The sequence below is a fragment of the Entamoeba dispar genome, genomic scaffold (genome assembly GCF_000209125.1).
Source record: "Entamoeba dispar SAW760 scf_1105229459391 genomic scaffold, whole genome shotgun sequence".
NCBI classification, from domain to species: domain Eukaryota; phylum Evosea; order Mastigamoebida; family Endamoebidae; genus Entamoeba; species Entamoeba dispar.
In genome coordinates this window covers 20,010-39,190 of record NW_001853669.1, presented here as the reverse complement: position 1 = coordinate 39,190, position 19,181 = coordinate 20,010, and the positions used below count along the sequence as shown (strand labels likewise).

At 21.2% G+C, this 19,181-nt stretch overlaps 4 protein-coding genes across 4 annotated transcripts, besides 41 other annotated features; 2 read left to right on the top strand and 2 right to left on the bottom strand.

Annotated features, from left to right (window-relative positions):
* Positions 1–2: part of a repeat region that runs on past the window's edge.
* Positions 3–11: 9 nt separating this feature from the next.
* Positions 12–49: a sequence feature (AT_rich).
* A 4-nt stretch (positions 50–53) lies between these two features.
* Positions 54–739: a repeat region.
* Positions 724–2,045: a repeat region.
* Positions 2,046–2,633: a repeat region.
* Positions 2,634–3,342: 709 nt separating this feature from the next.
* Positions 3,343–3,386: a sequence feature (AT_rich).
* A 46-nt stretch (positions 3,387–3,432) lies between these two features.
* Positions 3,433–4,116, top strand: EDI_011800 (uncharacterized protein; the record flags this gene model as incomplete). The annotated part of the gene is made up of 1 exon (XM_001735776.1): positions 3,433–4,116. One exon carries the CDS (start codon positions 3,433–3,435, stop codon positions 4,114–4,116), a length of 684 nt encoding a protein of 227 aa, XP_001735828.1.
* Positions 4,117–4,414: 298 nt separating this feature from the next.
* Positions 4,415–4,474: a sequence feature (AT_rich).
* Positions 4,475–4,491: 17 nt separating this feature from the next.
* Positions 4,492–4,601: a microsatellite.
* A 138-nt stretch (positions 4,602–4,739) lies between these two features.
* Positions 4,740–4,795: a sequence feature (AT_rich).
* Positions 4,796–4,812: 17 nt separating this feature from the next.
* Positions 4,813–4,872: a microsatellite.
* Positions 4,873–5,004: 132 nt separating this feature from the next.
* Positions 5,005–5,071: a sequence feature (AT_rich).
* A 433-nt stretch (positions 5,072–5,504) lies between these two features.
* Positions 5,505–6,650, bottom strand: EDI_011790 (uncharacterized protein; the record flags this gene model as incomplete). The annotated part of the gene is made up of 1 exon (XM_001735775.1): positions 5,505–6,650. One exon carries the CDS (start codon positions 6,648–6,650, stop codon positions 5,505–5,507), a length of 1,146 nt encoding a protein of 381 aa, XP_001735827.1.
* Positions 6,651–6,660: 10 nt separating this feature from the next.
* Positions 6,661–6,709: a sequence feature (AT_rich).
* A 183-nt stretch (positions 6,710–6,892) lies between these two features.
* Positions 6,893–7,039: a sequence feature (AT_rich).
* A 167-nt stretch (positions 7,040–7,206) lies between these two features.
* Positions 7,207–7,249: a sequence feature (AT_rich).
* Positions 7,250–7,353: 104 nt separating this feature from the next.
* Positions 7,354–7,405: a sequence feature (AT_rich).
* Positions 7,406–7,430: 25 nt separating this feature from the next.
* Positions 7,431–7,484: a sequence feature (AT_rich).
* A 46-nt stretch (positions 7,485–7,530) lies between these two features.
* Positions 7,531–9,986: a repeat region.
* Positions 9,987–9,998: 12 nt separating this feature from the next.
* Positions 9,999–10,027: a sequence feature (AT_rich).
* A 738-nt stretch (positions 10,028–10,765) lies between these two features.
* Positions 10,766–10,944: a microsatellite.
* Positions 10,787–10,875: a microsatellite.
* A 51-nt stretch (positions 10,945–10,995) lies between the features above and the next one.
* Positions 10,996–11,111: a sequence feature (AT_rich).
* A 10-nt stretch (positions 11,112–11,121) lies between these two features.
* Positions 11,122–11,298: a microsatellite.
* Positions 11,299–11,606: 308 nt separating this feature from the next.
* Positions 11,607–11,644: a sequence feature (AT_rich).
* Positions 11,645–11,696: 52 nt separating this feature from the next.
* Positions 11,697–11,867: a sequence feature (AT_rich).
* A 185-nt stretch (positions 11,868–12,052) lies between these two features.
* Positions 12,053–12,212: a sequence feature (AT_rich).
* Positions 12,213–12,242: 30 nt separating this feature from the next.
* Positions 12,243–12,819: a repeat region.
* Positions 12,423–12,819: a repeat region.
* Positions 12,820–12,826: 7 nt separating this feature from the next.
* Positions 12,827–12,854: a sequence feature (AT_rich).
* Positions 12,855–12,935: 81 nt separating this feature from the next.
* Positions 12,936–13,784, top strand: EDI_011780 (uncharacterized protein; the record flags this gene model as incomplete). Its single annotated transcript, XM_001735774.1, has 1 exon — positions 12,936–13,784. One exon carries the CDS (start codon positions 12,936–12,938, stop codon positions 13,782–13,784), a length of 849 nt encoding a protein of 282 aa, XP_001735826.1.
* A 32-nt stretch (positions 13,785–13,816) lies between these two features.
* Positions 13,817–13,867: a sequence feature (AT_rich).
* Positions 13,868–13,873: 6 nt separating this feature from the next.
* Positions 13,874–14,178: a repeat region.
* Positions 14,179–14,730: 552 nt separating this feature from the next.
* Positions 14,731–14,838: a sequence feature (AT_rich).
* Positions 14,839–14,959: 121 nt separating this feature from the next.
* Positions 14,960–14,995: a sequence feature (AT_rich).
* A 24-nt stretch (positions 14,996–15,019) lies between these two features.
* Positions 15,020–15,213: a sequence feature (AT_rich).
* A 29-nt stretch (positions 15,214–15,242) lies between these two features.
* Positions 15,243–17,645, bottom strand: EDI_011770 (uncharacterized protein; the record flags this gene model as incomplete). The annotated part of the gene is made up of 1 exon (XM_001735773.1): positions 15,243–17,645. The coding sequence occupies one exon, from the start codon at positions 17,643–17,645 to the stop codon at positions 15,243–15,245; it is 2,403 nt and encodes an 800-aa protein (XP_001735825.1).
* Positions 17,109–17,142: a sequence feature (AT_rich).
* Positions 17,175–17,209: a sequence feature (AT_rich).
* Positions 17,577–17,608: a sequence feature (AT_rich).
* Positions 17,646–17,662: 17 nt separating the features above from the next.
* Positions 17,663–17,717: a sequence feature (AT_rich).
* Positions 17,718–18,320: 603 nt separating this feature from the next.
* Positions 18,321–18,371: a sequence feature (AT_rich).
* Positions 18,372–18,483: 112 nt separating this feature from the next.
* Positions 18,484–18,546: a sequence feature (AT_rich).
* A 47-nt stretch (positions 18,547–18,593) lies between these two features.
* Positions 18,594–18,682: a sequence feature (AT_rich).
* Positions 18,683–18,862: 180 nt separating this feature from the next.
* Positions 18,863–18,905: a sequence feature (AT_rich).
* Positions 18,906–19,181: the final 276 nt, after the last annotated feature.

Below are 19,181 nucleotides of genomic sequence, written 5' to 3'. Positions count from 1 at the left end.
TCATAAAGAAGAATATAATAATAATAAAATTAATAACATTTAATTTAATGAATAAAATGAAATGACGTTTATTAAAATAATAGAATGATAAAATAATAAATAAAATGAGTATTATAAACGTGTATTTAGTTATTTAATCATCTGATTTTGATCTGATATTCATTAAATTAAAATGGAAGAGTTAATAAACAAGAACACCCATTTCTTTAAAGAAGAAATAGAAACACTTCCAGATATTCAACAATCAATTGATGATATTAATAAACATTATCAATATTATTTAGGAAGTATTAAAAATGAAATATTTGAAATAAAACCAGATGAAACATATTCAGAAGCTATTAAAAGAGGAGAAGGAATATTTGATAGGATTGATGAAACAGAAAGAAGAAGAAAATTAATAATAGAAAAAAGTCAAGAAACAATTAATCAAATAGAAATAATTAAGAATCAAATGAATAAAATAATAGAAGAATGTAATAATGATGAAGAAATACTAAGTAAAACACGGAATGAAATAATCAATAAAATCATTTCAATTGAAGAAATGGTAATGAAAGATAAACTATTCAGAACACCAGAAGAAAAAGATAAAATCACGGAAGAATTTAATAAAAAGAAAGAAGAATGGGAAACATATTACAGTGATTATTTTGAGATGAAGAAGAAAAAAGAAGAAAAGAAGAAACAAGAAGAAGAAAAGAAGAGAAAAGAGGAAGAAGAGAGAAGAAGAAAAGAAGAAGAAAGAAAGAAACAAGAAGGAGAAAGATTAAGAATAATGAAAGGAATGAATACAATGGAAGAAATTCAACAAATAGAAGAATGGACAGAAAGAAGAATATCCAATATACTATTTGATTCAGAAATTGATGATTGGAATAAGAATACATCAGTATTTGATCAAAGAATAATAAATAAAGAACATATAATAATTATTATTGAAGATACAAATGGAAATAAATTTGGAGGATATGTTAATGTGAAAATTGATGAAGTTAATAAATGGATAAATGATCCAAAATCATTTTTATTTTTATTAAAATCAAATGGGAGAATACAAGGAATGATGAAATTTGATATTAAAAAACCACAATTTGCATTTTGTTTAGGTAATCAATCAAGTGATTGTTTGTTTGGATTTGGATATGGTGATATTTGTGTTCATAAAGAAAATTATAAAACAATATCAAGATGTTGTCAATCTTCATTTTCATATAAAGGAATATCAAATGCACTTTGTGGAAAACAATATCCAGAACGTTTCACACCACAACGAATTATTGTAATTGAAATGAAATGATTTTTATTCATTATTATTTATTTGAAAACTAAAAACTAAAAAAGAATATAAAATAAAATCAATAAATGAATATGAACAGCCATTTCTTTCATCTGCCAATGAACGAAATGGTGAATATAAAAACGGACATATTTCATTCTGGTTTTATTTTATTTCATTTGAAAGAATCACACCCAATGGGGGTGTTAATTTAATAAATAATAAAAAGAAATAAGAATAAAAGATAAATAAAAATATAATAAAATATTTATTTTATTCTTTTTTATTTCTTTTTTATTTTATTTATTTTATTTTATATTTATTTATTTTATTCTTCTTCTTTTATCTTTATATCTATTATATATTTCTTATTTTATTATTTATGTTATATTCTTATATCATTTTATTCTTACTTTATATTTATTCATTATTATTCATTTCATATTAACATTGTTAAATAACAATACAACAATAATAAATAAATGATATAAGATAAACAACAATAAATAATAATAATAATAAAATATAAACAAACAATATAAACAAATATAAAATGATAAAAAGATCATCTAATATAAAATAATAACAACAAACAATAAAAAGAAGAAATGAATGATGTTTAGAAAAGAAAAAAATGAGAAAAAGAAGAAATGAGTGATGTTAAGAAAAGATAAAAATCAATATAAAATAAAATATAAAATAAAATATAATAAATAATAAGAATAAGAATGATTATTTCTTATTTTATTATTATATTCTTCTTTATGATTCGAAGGTAGCACGTCAGAGATACACAACACAGAACCCTAAAATATTATCATCATTCAAATACACCAGTTATGGATTGGTTATAATGTTATATTTAGTTAGAAAAACATCATAATCAATACTGCAAGAATAGCAGTGTTTATTATGTACAATGATGGGATATCATTGGTAATAAACGAATAGGTATTTATAAAGATGATATTATTACTTAATATGATACAAATATATTTGATAATATAAGATTATCAAAAAAATGGTCTAGTGGTTGATACTAAAAAGAATATTAACCCAAAGCAGCACAGTAGTAATTATATACTCTTCTTAAAATAAGAAAATAAAGAAGAATTTTAATACTCATCAAAATCAAATAGAAATTAAATGATGAATATTTAAATAATTGATATTTAAAATACTCGATTCCACATCAAAAATGAGAAAAGGAAAATCTCACAATTCAACAACTAGAAGCAAAGAATAAGGCAATAGTTTAAGAACAAATACATTTAAAGCTCAGGGACGGGATTAGTCTCCCCTGAGCAAGGAACAATAGAAGATATTTCTATTAATACTTAATTATCTACTTTTTTTTAATTTGTTATTTATTCCACAAAATTATTTCTTTGCTTTTCTTCGTTCTTTTTGATTTTCTTGTTATTCTCTTCTTTATCACTTCTATTTATCTATTTCATTTCAATATTTACACTTAGTATTAGCTTTTAGTTGTGTCCTTGCACTTATCAACAGACTTGTTCTATTGCAGTATTTATTTCAATATTATAAGTTATTTCAATTTATCTGTTTTATACAGTTAGTGTGCTTGCATTGTTATTTGCCATTCACTCTTTGTGTTTTTACCCTATTTTATTGTTAAATAAGAATTCAGGTGTTACTTATTGAAAAATGTAATGTTGTAGTTATGTTTAGATTGTTCATTACTTGGTTACTCAATGAATAAAGTTTTTAATGATTATTCCTATCAGAGCAAGTGTTGGTTAAAGAAAATTAGAGTGAGTAAATAATCAAAACAAAGACTGGTATTTGGTCATAACACTTAATTTGATATTTTCTAAGATGAAAACATTAAATTGTTAGTTATTTTTAAAGTTGTTAATTAATGATTTTTAAACCAAAAAATTTGAAATTTGTTATTCAAACAATTCATGAAAGAAATAATTGATAAAAAGAAGAATGTTATTCAAAGAATTGATGTTGAAATATTGTTTTCTTCTATAAATAACCAAAAAATAACATGAACTAGAAAATCTAAATTCTCAAAGACTTACTTAAAAGTAAACTATAATAAAATAGAAAAAGAATAATAATAATAAACATAAAATTTCAAGAGGTATATAAAAACAACATAGTTTTTAACTAATATCATTACAATGTCTATTATTAAGAAGTCAACTAAATCTATTAGTGAACCAACTGATAAGAAGAGAAAATCAGTTTCTAATGAGATTAAAGAAAAAAGCTTTATTATTGGATGTGCAATAAGATGTGGTATTAGTTTAGAACTAGAAAGAAAAACAAAGAATGATGAAGGGCTTCAAAATTTTAATATTATTTCTGTTTGTGATGAAAGGATTCAAGAAGAAATTAATAAAAGATTTAAAGAGTGGGAAAAATTTATACAAGAAAATAATGAAGAAGTAGAACAAAGAGATAAAGATAAGTCATACCAAAATATTAATTATGAGATTTTACTTGAAGAATTAAGTAATTATGGAAACGAAATTAATTATAAGAAAATAAAAGGAAGTAGTAAAATGGATAAAAGAGAAAGGATATTAACATTTAATGGGATAAGGCAAGAAGAAATATATGAAAAAGGGGAAAAAGTCAATAAATATCTTATTAAAGAAATTAGAATTGAAGAAGGTAAAACAAGAAAGGGGTGTAGACGAATTATTAGAGAGACTGATTCTAATATTATTATCACACCACTATTCACTAATTTTAAAGTATATTGTTCAGAAAGTAATTATGATAAAGAAAATCCTAATCAAATAGAACAAATACCTGATTGTTATTTGAGTAATTGTGTTCAAATACCTTATTATTATTAGAATTTGAATTTAATTGGTGGTATATTACCAAATGATTATTATAAGGGATATAATTTACTAAATTCACCAGTTCCAATTCTATTTGAACAAACAGGATGTTCTAATATTGATGAATCAAGCTTAAAAGGCATAGTCAATGTGAGAGAAAAATAACAAGAATAAGATATTTGATGTGATTTACTTTACTTAGACTGTAGTTATATAACATAACATTTATTACAATACTCTTTTAAATCTATTAAAAGAAAACAAAAAGAGTAATGAAGTAAATGTTATATATAAATAATCTAAGTATAGCAAATATAATTAAATTTTTATTCTTTGTTTTTATTTTAGTTTTAATAATATATTTTAAATACAAAGATAAATGGATAATATTTTTATATATTTCAATATAAATTTATTTTATTTTAAATTATTATTGATTCATATATTTTTTATATTATTTTTATCAATATAATTGATATTATTTCACTTTTTATTATACATACTTATTATTAACACTTTTCAAATGATAAAAAATAAGAGAAGTTTAACAATAATCATCATTTCATCTAATTGTAATTTTCATAAATAATAGTCGAACAAAAATATTTCATAATTAAATAAAATGAACCAGAATCAATATTTTTATTATAATTCAATTTATTATTTGAATAAGAAATTAGAAATTATTTTACTATTCAATTACTCATCATTTAATATAATTTCATTTTATATTAACTTTATTTTATTTAATTCATTATTTTTATTTGAAAGAATGAGTTAGTTTTAACACTAATGATTTGTTTATTATAGTCAATAATAGTGTTTATGAGACACCCATATTGTAGTATTATTAATGATTATTTTTATAAGCCATTTACAATTGATTTGGTTACTATTTTCATTATTTTATCAAAATTTATTTAAAATTAATCAATTGATTTTATTTTAATTAGATATAACAATAAAACTTTATTCAGTAAAAATAATGGTATTTATTTAAAGACGAATGTAAATATTATTTTCTTTTATCACTTTTATTTATTCTATCAAAGACCATCATTTCTAGTTTATGTTCATTAATATAATTTGTTATTCCATTATTGTTTCTATATTCTTATTTGTTAGATTTATACTTTTATATTCTATTTGTTATTTTACACTAATAAAGATTAAGAATATTCATTGTTAATGAATCAGTTCAATAGTTATTCTGTTCATTTATTATTTTTATACTATGATTTTATTTTTCTTATTATTCGAAGAATTTTATAAATAAGTTAGTTCATATTATTTAATATCTTTTGTTTTCCATTAATTAACTTTCAAAAAAATTAAAACAAATTCAATATTATTTGAATTTCTTCATAAAAACAACCAAAAAATTGTTTAAAAAATTGAATTTATTCATAATGGCATATATTTTGAATAAACCCATGTTCTATAAAGGAAGTCTCTGATGGATAATCTTCTTGAAAACAATCGTCCATTGCTATGAAACAACTAATATCAACAAAATCTAGATTCTTTTGTGGCATAGCTTCATTATAATTTGAATTCTCAAAATTCACCAACCTTGGATCTACATTAATTAATGATACATTATGATCAGTCTGTGTGTACTGGTGGTCACCAAAATGAGAGTCTATGTTGTTATATGATAGAATATCTTCCGGTGAACCACTATGGCTAATAATATCCAATTCTTGTTGTAAAGCTTCAGCGTATTTATTTAATTGTTGGAATGGTTCAGATCCAATATATGAATAATGTTCTAATACTTGAGAACTAATATGGTCATTAATACAATTAAATTGATATTCATCAAAAATTGGATATTCTAAGAACTCTTCTTTTGATAATTTAATGTTATTTTGATCATTGATATTATTATTAGATATTTCATTATAATAGTCTTTATTCCCAATAAAAAGACCTTTTGATTGAGGTGTATTTGTTTTTAATAAATATGAACAAAGAAAACTATATACTGGAGTTCCAATTTTTTCTAAAACCTCTTCATTCTTATAAACACCAATAACTTCACCATCTTTATTCACTAAAGGGAGTTCTTGATATTGTTGGCTGCTAACCCCATCTTTTGAACTTTTTGTATAAAGTAGTTTAGTATTACACCCAATATCTTTATATTTATTATAATATTCATTAAGAATATTCATAATAACAAGTTCATTATAAGTTAATTTCTTTTTCTTTTTTGTTTTATCTGTCTCAATTGATGTTTTCTTTATAGGAATTCCTTCATTATCAAAATTTAATTGAACAACTCCTGTTTCTGCTTTAATTAAATCATATTCAAGGTTTTCATCAAACATTATTACCCCATTTTGATTCCATATTTTTTGAATCGGGAAGAAATGGTCTAACTTTCCTGCTATTCTTTTCTCTTTTGAAAAAAGAAATGACCATCCTTTAGTTATCAGATAATAACACCCAGATAAGATATACTTTCTTCTTTTATTTGTCGACTGTATTTTCATTAGAGCATGTAGAGTGTTTTCTTTTTGGGCTTTTGTAATTTTAACCATTCCTTCTAACTTATATTAAATAAAAATTGAAGTTCTTTTTATATTAAATAACTATTTTTGTCAAGCCAATTTCAATAAACATCATTAATCTTTTTATATGGAATAAAAGAATAGTTTGTTTATGATTTTTTTGTTGATTTTTTCTTTGAAACTTTCAATTCCTCTTTCATTTATACGTTTTTTAAATTTGCAAAGTAGAATGATTATGAAGAATTTATGATTTACTTATGAAAAATAAAGGGTTAAAAAAAATTATGTCTAATATTATCTGTATTATTTTAATTTTTTGTTGTATTCTTAAAAATCAAAGAATTATTTATTTTAATTTATTTTATAATAAAAACTTTCTATATAAAACTAAAAATATTTATAATTATTTATTTTTTATTCTTTTGAGCTAAAATCAATTTAACATTCTATAATTTTATAAGAGATAAGATTACATAATTCTTTTTCTAATGTTATTTTGTTTCTTTTTTTAGTTATTAATTCTAAATTTAATATACTTCAAAAAAATTATCAACATAGTAAAATTTTACTTTTTTAATTGATGGTGTATTATTATATCTTATATTCAATAACATTTATTATATTTTAAAGAATAGTATATTCTTAGATAATTAAAGTATGACATTATATCTTTTTATCTAATAAATTGATAAAGATGTATAAGTACAGATTATTATAATCTGTAATAGGTTACATTTTTTTAAATTTTCATGTTATTTATTTATTTTTGTTAAAATAAATATTTTCAAAATGAAGTTGATGTATACCCCCTAAATAATAAAAATATATTATTGAATAAAATATATTATTCTCTAAAATAATAAACATTGTATTGATATTTATTGTCATATAATGATGTTATATTCTTATTTATTTATACTTTTAACATACAATTTAAAAATGTTAATTGTAATTTTGTTTATATAATTTATCTCATTTCTTGTATATTAATATTGTCCTTCCTTGGATAAATTGAAGATAGATGGTAGTAGGATTATACAACCATTCATTAAATAATTTTAATAAGAAATTCTTTAGTTGTTCTAATTATTTAATCCAGATGATTGTATTTTATCAATTCCAGGTGATTTCCAATTATCAATGAATTTTATTGCATGGTTTAATTCATCTAGAGTGATTACACACCTTCTATTATTAATTCTATTTTCAATTAATATATCATATAAATTATTATTTAGGAAATCTATATTGGTGTTATTTTCATAGATTCATTTCAATAAATTAATAATAATAATATTAAGATATTCATCTTCTTTATGTTTATTTAGATATTATCTCTTTCATTATTATATCATTTTATAATTCCATCTAATTCTTTTCAATTTATTCTTACATCTATTTCTATTCTTTTCATTCTTTGGAGGTATTTATAATATTTTATTTGCTCATTTGTTTTTATTTTATTATGATATATATCATATTTTTTAATATGTAAGATTCTTTTTAATTTCATATATTGATTATTATGGAGCAAGTCTCTTAATCTACATATTTTTGATTGTAGTATTCTTTCTATATTTCTCATTCATTTCTTGATTCTTATTAATAATGATGTTAATAGTTGATGTTATAGTTTTAATATAAAGATAATAATCATCTAATGTATTGATTAATATTTCATTTGTATTGATGATATTAATTATTTGATGTACTTTGTTTTTATTGTAATAATAATTAATAAATTGTACTTCTTCTTGTTCTTTCATATCTTCTTCTTTATTTATTCTTATTACCTCCTCTTCTTGTAATTCTTATTTCTTATTTATTTTATTAATTCTTTTAATTCAATATATTTCAATTTGTGTGTTATTATTTCTTCTTCATTTCTTCTATTGATTTCAATTTTATTTTCATTCTTTATTTTAAATGTTTTCTTTATTATTTCTTTATATTCAATAATATATTCTATTTTAATATCAATTTCATGTATTAATCTTTTTATTTCTTCTTCTTTAAGTTGATTTCTTAATTTTATTTCTAATAATTTCAGTACAAAACATTTATAGAATGTTAGAATTTATTCTTCTCTATTTGTTTGCTTCAATTATTTTTTGAATGTCATGATCAGATGTGGTGATCTTCTTATGCTGATTTCACATCTCTTCAATTGAATTCTGCATTAACTTTCTTTTTTTGAAGATCATCTTCATTTGATGATATTTCATCAGTTACTACAACATTAGGGGGTGATGTCATTCACATTTTGTGTTTCAGATGAATCAGATATAATGTGATTTATCTCATCTTTCTTCTTTTCTTCTTGTGTAATTTTATTTTATAATTTAAATAATTTATCTTTCAAGAAGTATACTTGTTGTGATAAATTGCTTACCTCAGACATTTTCTTTTTTGATTCAGCATTGAATTCGATTAATTTTCTATCAATTCCTTGTTTTTAGTGTTTATCTCCTTCTCATGCTTCTTTTTTAATGATATAATATCATTTGATAATTTATTAATGGTCTGGTCATTCTTTTGTATTTCTTTTTTCATTTCTTCTTTCTCTTTAATAGCCTCCTCTATTCGTTTCTTTAATTCTTCTATTCTTTTATCTTTTTCATTCTTCTTTTCTTCTTCTTCTTTTAATTTCATCTTTTCTTTTTCATTAAGCCTCTTCTTCTCTTCAGTAAATTCATTTTCATCATCATTTTCATCATTGTATATTTCTTATTTAAATATTTATCATTTATTTCATTTTGATTTAGTTGTTTATCATCTTCTTCAGCTGTCATACTGATAATTTCTCATTTCTATTCATTTTTGTTTTTTTCTCTTACAAATAAATACCATCTTCTCATTATTGTTGATGGTGTGTATTCTTTAATCTTAGTGTTCTTAATTTATTCTATTTCTTTGGTGTAAGTATTTTAATTTCTTCTTCAAATAGTCTTTTCAATTATTCTTGATTTTATTATTTTTATCTTTTCTTTTATTTCTTATTTGTTGTTGTCTTTTATTATGGTATTGTTTATATCTGTGTTGTGTTTTATTATATTATTTATTTGTATTATAATATTGATTGTTTCTATTTGAATTAATGATAAAATACTTATGATGATGAAAATGATTGAAGTGATGAGTGAAACGATTCTTACCATTATTATTATTATAACTGTTATGATAATTGTTATGGTGATAGATATTAATATGGTAATGATTAATGTGATGATTAATGTATTTCTGTCCATACAGATAATACGTGTTTTCACTCATTCTTCTATCATTTATATTTCTTGGTTGGTATGGATTTCTCCTTCTTTTGTTTTTGATTTTATTATAATTTTTGTGGTGTCTCCGTAATGTTTCTTATTTTGTCTCATATTTTTAAAAATATAGAATATAAAAAAGAAGACATAAAGAATTATGACAATATATTACAACTGAAAATAAATCATTTAGAAATAACTGTTTTGAATGATCTGAAGAAATAAAAACAATTAATATACAAATACTAATTAGTGAAATATGAAATAAATGTTTTAAACGTGGTTTGTCAATATTAACAACTTGATATATCAACATCATTCAGTGAAATAAAGTAAATGTTTTAAATGCTATTCTTCATTAAATTAAATCACTTTACTATGTCAATTAATAAATTAGGAGAAGATTGTTTTAGATAGTGTTCTTCAATAAAATCAATTAGCATCAATAAAACATAATTCATTATTGAAGAAAGAATTTTCAGAAGAAGAAAATATGGTATTAATTGATACTGGTAATGTCAAAAAATAGAAAAAACATACAAAGAAGAAAATAGAATAGTATAATACTAATAAAGTTAAAGGAATTTAAAATAACTATTTTTATAATGCTTATAAATTAACATTAGTTAGTATTCAAGTATCAGTATTAAATTATGAAATTATTGTTCTTATGATTTTACATCATTAACATCAGTTAATATTCAAATAATAACTATTGAATTTAGGTTTTAGTGTTTTCCTGATGTAACTAAATAATATGAAAGAGTTTGCTAATACAGGAATGTTGTTGTTTAAATTCTGAAGAACTAAATGATGAAGAACTAAATAAGTAAAAAATTACATAAATAAAATCTAATGAAATTTGGAGTAGAAATAAAAATTAATTTCTATAATTAACTATTATTTTTATTCATGTTTGTTTTATTATAATTTCTTTTTTTTTACATTTATCTTTTTATTTAATATTCAATATTTTGTTATTTTATTTTGGTGTGTTAGTGAAATACTTCATATTTTATAAATTCTCTTTATTTATTCATTTATTAATAAGTTATTTAAATTTTGTAATGAATTTCAAATAATATATTCACTTAAAAAGATGAATGATCTAATATTTTATATAATGAATTAATTAAATAATGATTCAATTATCATTAATATTTTTTGATATAACACATTGAAATATATTATATATTATTAAAAGAGAATAAGATAAATAAATATTGAAAATGAAGAATAAATGAAGAAATTAATTTAGATTTAATGAATTTAATTAATGAATGTATTAATTTTAAAATATCAATTATTATTTCATTATTTGTTATTGCATCACACATTTGTCCATAACTTAATTTAATATTATTTAATCAATTAAAAAACAAATCATAATGAATAATAACAATTTAATTAATGGAATATAATCTCATCAACCATTTCAAAATTATCATTGTGACTATGAAATAGACCAAATACATTTGATATCATTGAAATGATTATATATGATAATTGATATAATTATCAAATCATATTACATCTCATTGCAATGAATAATAAACAAAAGAAAAAAGAGAATTAATAACTAATAATATGAAAAACATCATGAAAACAATATATTCAATATATATTTCTGTATTAATTAATTCATTTTTAAACAATCTGTTATTGTCTCAACATATAATCAGAATAATATGAGAATAATTATTGAATTAAAATCTTCAACAATAATAATTAATAAAACTAAAAGAAATATTAATATATCATATCTTAATCAATTAAAACAACATAAACCACAATGATTTACTTTACATTCATAAAATATATTAAATAAAATTTATTTAATTAATAAATAATTTATAATATACAACATCAAATTAACGTATAAAGTAATATAAAAATAACAAATAAAGAAAGAATAAATGAATGTAATCATTTCATTTATTTTTTTAATTGAAAAAAGGATTAATAAAATAATAAATAATAACGAGTAATAAAGAAAAAGAATACAAACTACATTTTACTTTATTTACTAAATATAAATCCATATCTTTATTATATCTTTATTACCTTTGTTGTATTAACACTACAGCTACTATACTTTACTTCCCTCACTTCATCCTAATTCCCTTAATGTATTAATTAAGGGAATTGAAATAAAACAATAATAGCAATAAAATAAATTAATATTTTATAATAAATAATTATAATCTTTAAACTATTAAAATTAACCATTTCAAAATTAATTTCAATACTATTTATTAATAATATTTAAATTATTTTATTATAATATCTTATTTTTTATTTATTCATTTAAAATATAATTTTTATACGAAACATAATACTATAATATTAACTATAAATAAAAAGTAGTTAATTAAGTATTAATAGAAATATTTCTATTTTTCCTTGCTCAATGGTGATTAATTAATCACTTTGCTTTAAAAGTTTTTGTTCATCAATTATTAGCTTATTCTTTGATTTTAATTGTTGAACTGTGAGATTTTCCTTCTCTTGTTTATTTGATGTGGAATAGAGTATTTAAACATCTCTTACTTATCATTATTTAATTTCTTTTTGATTTTGATGGATATTAAAATTCTTCTTTATTTTCTTATTTTAAGAAGAATATATAATTACTACTGTATTGCTTTGGGCTAACATTCTTTTTAGCATCAACTACCACACCCTTTTTCTTTGATGGTCTTATATTATCAAATGTACTTGTATCATAACAAGTAATAATAATATCTTTATAAATACACATTCTTTTATTATCAATGATATCACATCATTGTAAATAATAAACATTATTATTCTTGCAGTATTGGGTAAGATGTTTTTTAACTAAATACAACATCATAATCAGTTCATAACTGGGAGATTCAAAGCATGGTAATAATTTAGGGTTCTGTGTGGTGTCTCTGTGCGTTCGAATCCATAATGTTATTTAAAATAATAAAAATAAAAAAATGAAGTTCTAGTATTTTCCACTGCTATCTCATTTTTTGATTATTGGTACTACTAAAGCTAAAATAATAAAGTTTAAAAGGGAATGAGTCTAAACACACCTTGTTCACTTCAACACAAGGACAGACAGAAAAAGGAAAAAGAAACCCAAGACAAAAGTAGAATCCCAAAAGAGAGTGTAAGCCAAAGATTCAAAAAAAGTCAAAATGAAAGAGAAGAATTGATACGAATTATCAAATATTCATTATCAATGATAGAACAGTTTCAAAAGAACCCTGAAGAAGCAGAAAAGATAAACATTTCATTAGAAATGATGATTTTGTGTGCAACCAAATTAAAACTTGGAGTTGACCGATACTTAAAAGATTATGAAACTCTGCGTGGAAGTGATGACTCTATGAATACGTTTGACTCTGAAGAAAGGTCAATCGTTAGAACGTTAGAAATGTGGACGTGTACAGAAGGTTTTCATTTAAAGAAAGAATTTGATAGTTTAAAAACTGTGTTTAATGAAAATAGTTTTTTTAATGCAGTTAAAGATAAAGTTAACATTAACGTCGTCATTAAAGATGGTCCTGGGAATATATTTGGATTTCATGTGTCAGTTGCTCCATCTCAAAAAAATTTGGCTGTTGTTGATAAAACTCATTTTATATTTTCTATTAAAAACATTGCTAAACCTGACCAAACAAATCGTCAATTTGTACCTAGTAGACTGATCGAATCTTTTGTCATTTTTCATAAATCAAATTATGTCTTCTGCGTCCCTTATGCATTTGCAATCGTTGGAAGTGGTAAATCCGCAGTCTCTCCTAAAATATCCTCATTTTATTTTACTAAAGAACAGAAAAAATTTTGTACTCCTGATGATATTAATGGCACTGTCTTACCAAATACCTTTCCTGTTGAGTGGGTTAAAGTTTTTGTTCAATAACGTACAATTTCTTTTTGTTATTCCTTTGTTTCTTTTTTTACAATAAAATATTTTTTAATTTTTATATTCCTAAAAAATAAAAAGGATAAAACAAAAGGATGAGAAATCAATTTCAATCATAAAATATAAATGATAGAAGAATGGGTGAAAATAAGTGTTATCTGTATTGATAGAAATACATTAATTATCTCAACAACTATTATAATAATACTACAGTAATAACCATATGAACCATTTCACTCATTTCATCACCATAATATTTTAACAATAATTCAAATAGAATTAAACATAATACATTCATCACAATAGAATAAACACTATAATAAAACACAAAGAAAATATAAATAGAGGGAAACGAATAAGAGAAATGATTGAAATAATAAAATCAAGAATATTATAGAATATTGTTATAAAGAAACAAAGATCAAAGGATTGCTTAACTAATAATATTGAAAAAAAAAATGGTATTTTATTATAAAAAGAATAGAAAAGAATAGATGGTTGAGTATGACAATAGTAGAAGATGAAAAAATAGTTAAATCAAAGTTGCACAGATGGTAATATTTAAAAAAATGTATCTTATAATCTAAACAAGGACAAAAGAATATTAAATAAGTCATAACAATGCTAATAAATCTAATATGATAAAAAAATAGTCTAAATTATTTTCTAAGAATTAAATGGAAATATACTAAATAGTATATAGTTATTAAATACTTTGTAGAGTTATTATTCAAAATTTAAAATCAAATATTTCAAGTAAAGTAAAGTTATTAACTCAGAAACAAATATATATAAATTAGGTATTGTAATAACATACATTTACTATCAATTATCTAATGCATATCTGATATATTAGAAAAATATAATCAGTTATATGAAGAAATAAGAAAACAAAAAGTCAATTAGTTTAATTTATTAATACTATGAAGTATCTTGTTTTTAGTAAATAAATAATAATAATACAAATTAGATATTGAAAGAATCTATTAAAGAAAAAATAATATTCATGAAACATTATAACCAATAATTAATAAAACAATAAAATAATAATCAAATGTAAAACCAAACAATAAAGTGGATCTACTAATAAAAAAGAACAATAAATCTACTAATATATCAAAAAATAATAGTAATAAAAATATACAAGTAGTAAAGAAAATGATTAAATGGGGATTATTACTATTATTATTAAGAAATAAATAATATTTCTGAAGAATAATACCAGAATGGTCTTTTATAGAAATATATTAAAATTTACAACTATTTTGCTTATTTAATAAAAATAATTAAACATAATTTAATAGAATGTATAAATATTAACTTAAACATTTCTATATAATTTAATAAAGACAAAAAACTATTTGTAAAAATAAAGTAGTTTTAATAAACTCAAAATTTAAATAACTGAAAGATATTTTTTATAAATGAAGAACAAATCATTTATTAATGCTACAATTAGACAAAAGAAGAATATATTATAAAACCACCTGCAGCTCCACTTATTAATACTGAATCATCAAAATCAATAGAAACAATTGGAGTTTGGTGAGTATAAAGGACTTGATAATTTCCAAACCAATTTTTAGTACAATCTAGTAAACCAATTTGACGATCATTTCCTCCGAAAACTATTCTTCTATTCCAAACTTTAAGTGTATTAATTGAGGTAAATTGCATTGCACGATTTTGAGTTACTCTATTCATTCTATAATCATAAAGAGAAATGACGCCATTATTACAAGCACAAACAAGTGAAGTATCAAAACAATCAAAAGTATTAATAGTATTATTATATGAATTTGTTTCGAATGCTTTTTCTTTCATTCTTGAATCAAAACCAATAATACGAGAATCAGAATAACAAGAAATATAGAAATAAGTGTCAACTTTATCAATACATGAAATATGACATTGATTAAACTTATTTGAATACCAAGGTTTTTGTGATTGAAAATCAATAAATTCAATATTTCCATTTTCTTCCCAACACAAAATATTTTGACAATTATCAGTAAATCTACAACCATGATGTTGTTGAAAAGGAATAATATTTAATTTATTTCTTTCACAAAAATACTGATATATTTTTCCATTTTCAGAAATCATTAATGAACATTTTATATCATGATTAAGTTCTACTGTAATGAAATGATCATTAATAATAAGGTCTTTAACAAGGTTAAATGAATTATATTCAAAAGATTTAATTTTTCCATAACTAGTTGCAACAGAAAAAGATTTATCTTTTTTTCTTGAGAATATAAAATTAACAGGACATTTGACAAATGCTTCAATACGTTTTCTAATAACTGGTCTTTTATTTTTCCAACGAGTTCTAATATTTTGTAAATGAAGAACTTGTTGTGCAATTGATTTTGTTTCAATATAACGAGGTTTTGGAGTATGAAATTCTTTTTGATTAAAAGAAGAAATACTAAAATACAAATTATAGAAGTTTTGCCAAATTAAATCATCAGAAAGAATAAAAGACCTTAATTTTCTACAAGTCCATAAACAAGAAGAGAGATCTTCTAATGGTAAATAACTAAATATTTGATGTAATAATTCATTAGATAATTCTGTAAGAATACTGTTTGTTATTGTTTCTTTTTCATTTATTGGAAATAATACTTTACGTTGTTTTTTCAAAGAATTTTCTTTAATGTGAATTGCTTGAGCAAGCATTTGTTTAGAAATTAAAGAAATGTCAGACACATCAGAGATACTAATGGAAGGAATATTATTTTCAACACCAAAACGAGTCATAAGAAAAGCACAAAAAAGATTAAGAGAAGTTCTTGAAGTAATATAAGGAACAAAATTATTTTTTTGAGGAGTTCTAAAATGATAATAATAAATAGAATCTATTTTACCATCTTGTCCAATATTAAATAATTCTGCACAAATAATTACTTCAAAATTAGGTGTATGTGGTAATAAACATGAACATTTCATTGATTGTGCAGCTGTAAACATTGAACCTTCTCCAAGTGCAGAACAATAAACAATATCAGTAGAATAAGGAGTTGTAGAAAAAAAAGGAGTTTCAGCATGTTTTTGAACAATTCTTTCTGTTTGTTTAAGAATTTTACATTTAGGGAATAAAGGAGATTGAAGAAAATGAGAGTATAAACTTTCAAGAAGAATTTTAATAGAATTAGCATAACGAGACTTACCAGTAATAATAATTTCATCATATTGATTATTTGTTTTCATTAATATTGACTCACTTGAATAAAGTGTAATTTGATATAATGAAATTTGATTTAATCTAGTATAAAACTCTCTTTCTAAATTTAATAAAAGAAGACTCTCTTGATCATTTTTTATAATTTCATTTAAATTATAAATAAATGATCTTTCATTATTTAAGAACCAAACAAATTCATTTTTATTAATTTTTGTTGTATTAAATTTTATTTCAATTACAATTCTTGTTCCACTAAGATGTTTTTCACAACAAAAAAGATAATATTCTACATATTTTGGCCAATAATTAGATTCTATATGAAATATTTCATTTGGAAAACAAATAACATTTTCAATAAATTTATATTCTTGTAGAACATTCCAAATAATCCATGAAGATTTACATTCTACTTTATTTCCTTCAAAGGATATTTGTGTTATTTCAGGAAATAATGAATAAAACACTTCTCTATTTTCAAAAACTGTTTTAATTTGATTTAATTTAAATGGTGAAAGTGCTTCAGTTAATACTTTTAATGTCCCATTTCTTCCTAATTCATATGACTGAAGACAATTGGGTGGTGGTGAAAGTATATTTGGAATTTTATTATATTCTTTTAAATTTATATTATGATACTCTTCAATAATCTTTTGAGTGGTGGCGTTCATTCCTTTCAATGAACAACTAAATTTCTTATATTTTTTCATTCAAATAAAATTTTTAATTCATTTTTATTTTTTGATTTTCTTTTCTGTTTAAATTGAAACTAAGGTGCATTTCTTTTCTTATTTTATTTCATAATAATTTTACTAATAACTCTTTCTTTCTCTTGTTTGAAATTAATGATTCAAAAATAACTCATTCAAAAGACATCTCCTTATAGTAATAATTTCTTTGGTTCTTCTCTGTTCCTTAATAACACAAATTAAACTGACTCTTTATAAAAACCTATTATTTAAAATATTTTGATATCAATCTGTTACTTTACTACTTTATTTCTTTTTTTTTTATTTCTTAAAATGGTGTACATAGAAAATATCCAATAACGCCATTCATATTACATTTATCTCTGAGGTTGAAAGAAAGACTAATCAATCAAAAATAAAGGAAACTTAATCCACAAAAAGTTACTTCTGAAAGATAAAAAAAATATAAGAAAAAGAATGATAGTAACTTGTTTTTACCTCAACAAATTTTGAGGAAACAATATTGGGTTAAAAAGACCCTGAAAATTTAGAAAAACTGTTTAAAAACTTAAGAGTAAATAATATAACCTTTATGTTATATAAGAGTTAAATCTATCAAAGATAATTTCATAGGCATACTCTGTACTCTTCTACTACAAAAATAATGTTATTATTATTTTTTATATGAACACAAAAATATTAATATATCTACAAGTGTAACACTTTATTACTAAATATTTCCTTTATTTTTTATCCTTTTATACAATCAGTGGTTATATGATTATTTATAAATATATTACACTTTAATTGAAATGAGATGATAAAAATATAAAATAAAGTAATCAATTGCTTTTTTTAAATTTTGATTACATTATTTTTTTTTGGATTTTTTCCTCTCTATTTCTTCTATACTCAGTTTATATTTTTGTCATTATTTTTTTATAATTTTCTTATGAATAATATTAGTTATAGTATCCTTTTAATTTAAATAAACCATTAAAAATTTTAATCAAAATTTTGAATCATTTAAAGTATGTAAAAAACATCAAAACAAGTTCAAATACAAAACGAAAGGAATTTGTATTAGTTTAAACATGATAATATTAAATAAATTGTTGTACAACCATCATCAAATACTATATTTCTAACACAGTTACTTCTTTATAAATTGATACAATCTATTCATTTCTGTATAACCCATAAATTAATGAATCAAATAATCAAAAAAATTATATATTATTTCTTCAATTATCATTGAAATGATAAAAGTATTAACCCTTGAACATTTTATATAAAAGAGTGTACATCAAATTAAAGTTAAATTAAAAAGTAAATAAATATTCTAAAACCATTCTTATATAAGTATTCAAATAACAAAATTGTAAATAATCTAACAAAATGATTAATAATTCTTTATATATTCAGTTTATTTTAGAAGCTAATCTATATTCCTGTATTTCCAAATATTTTTGTTTTGTTAAGAATAGTCAAAACTATATTTCTTTGCTTTATTATATT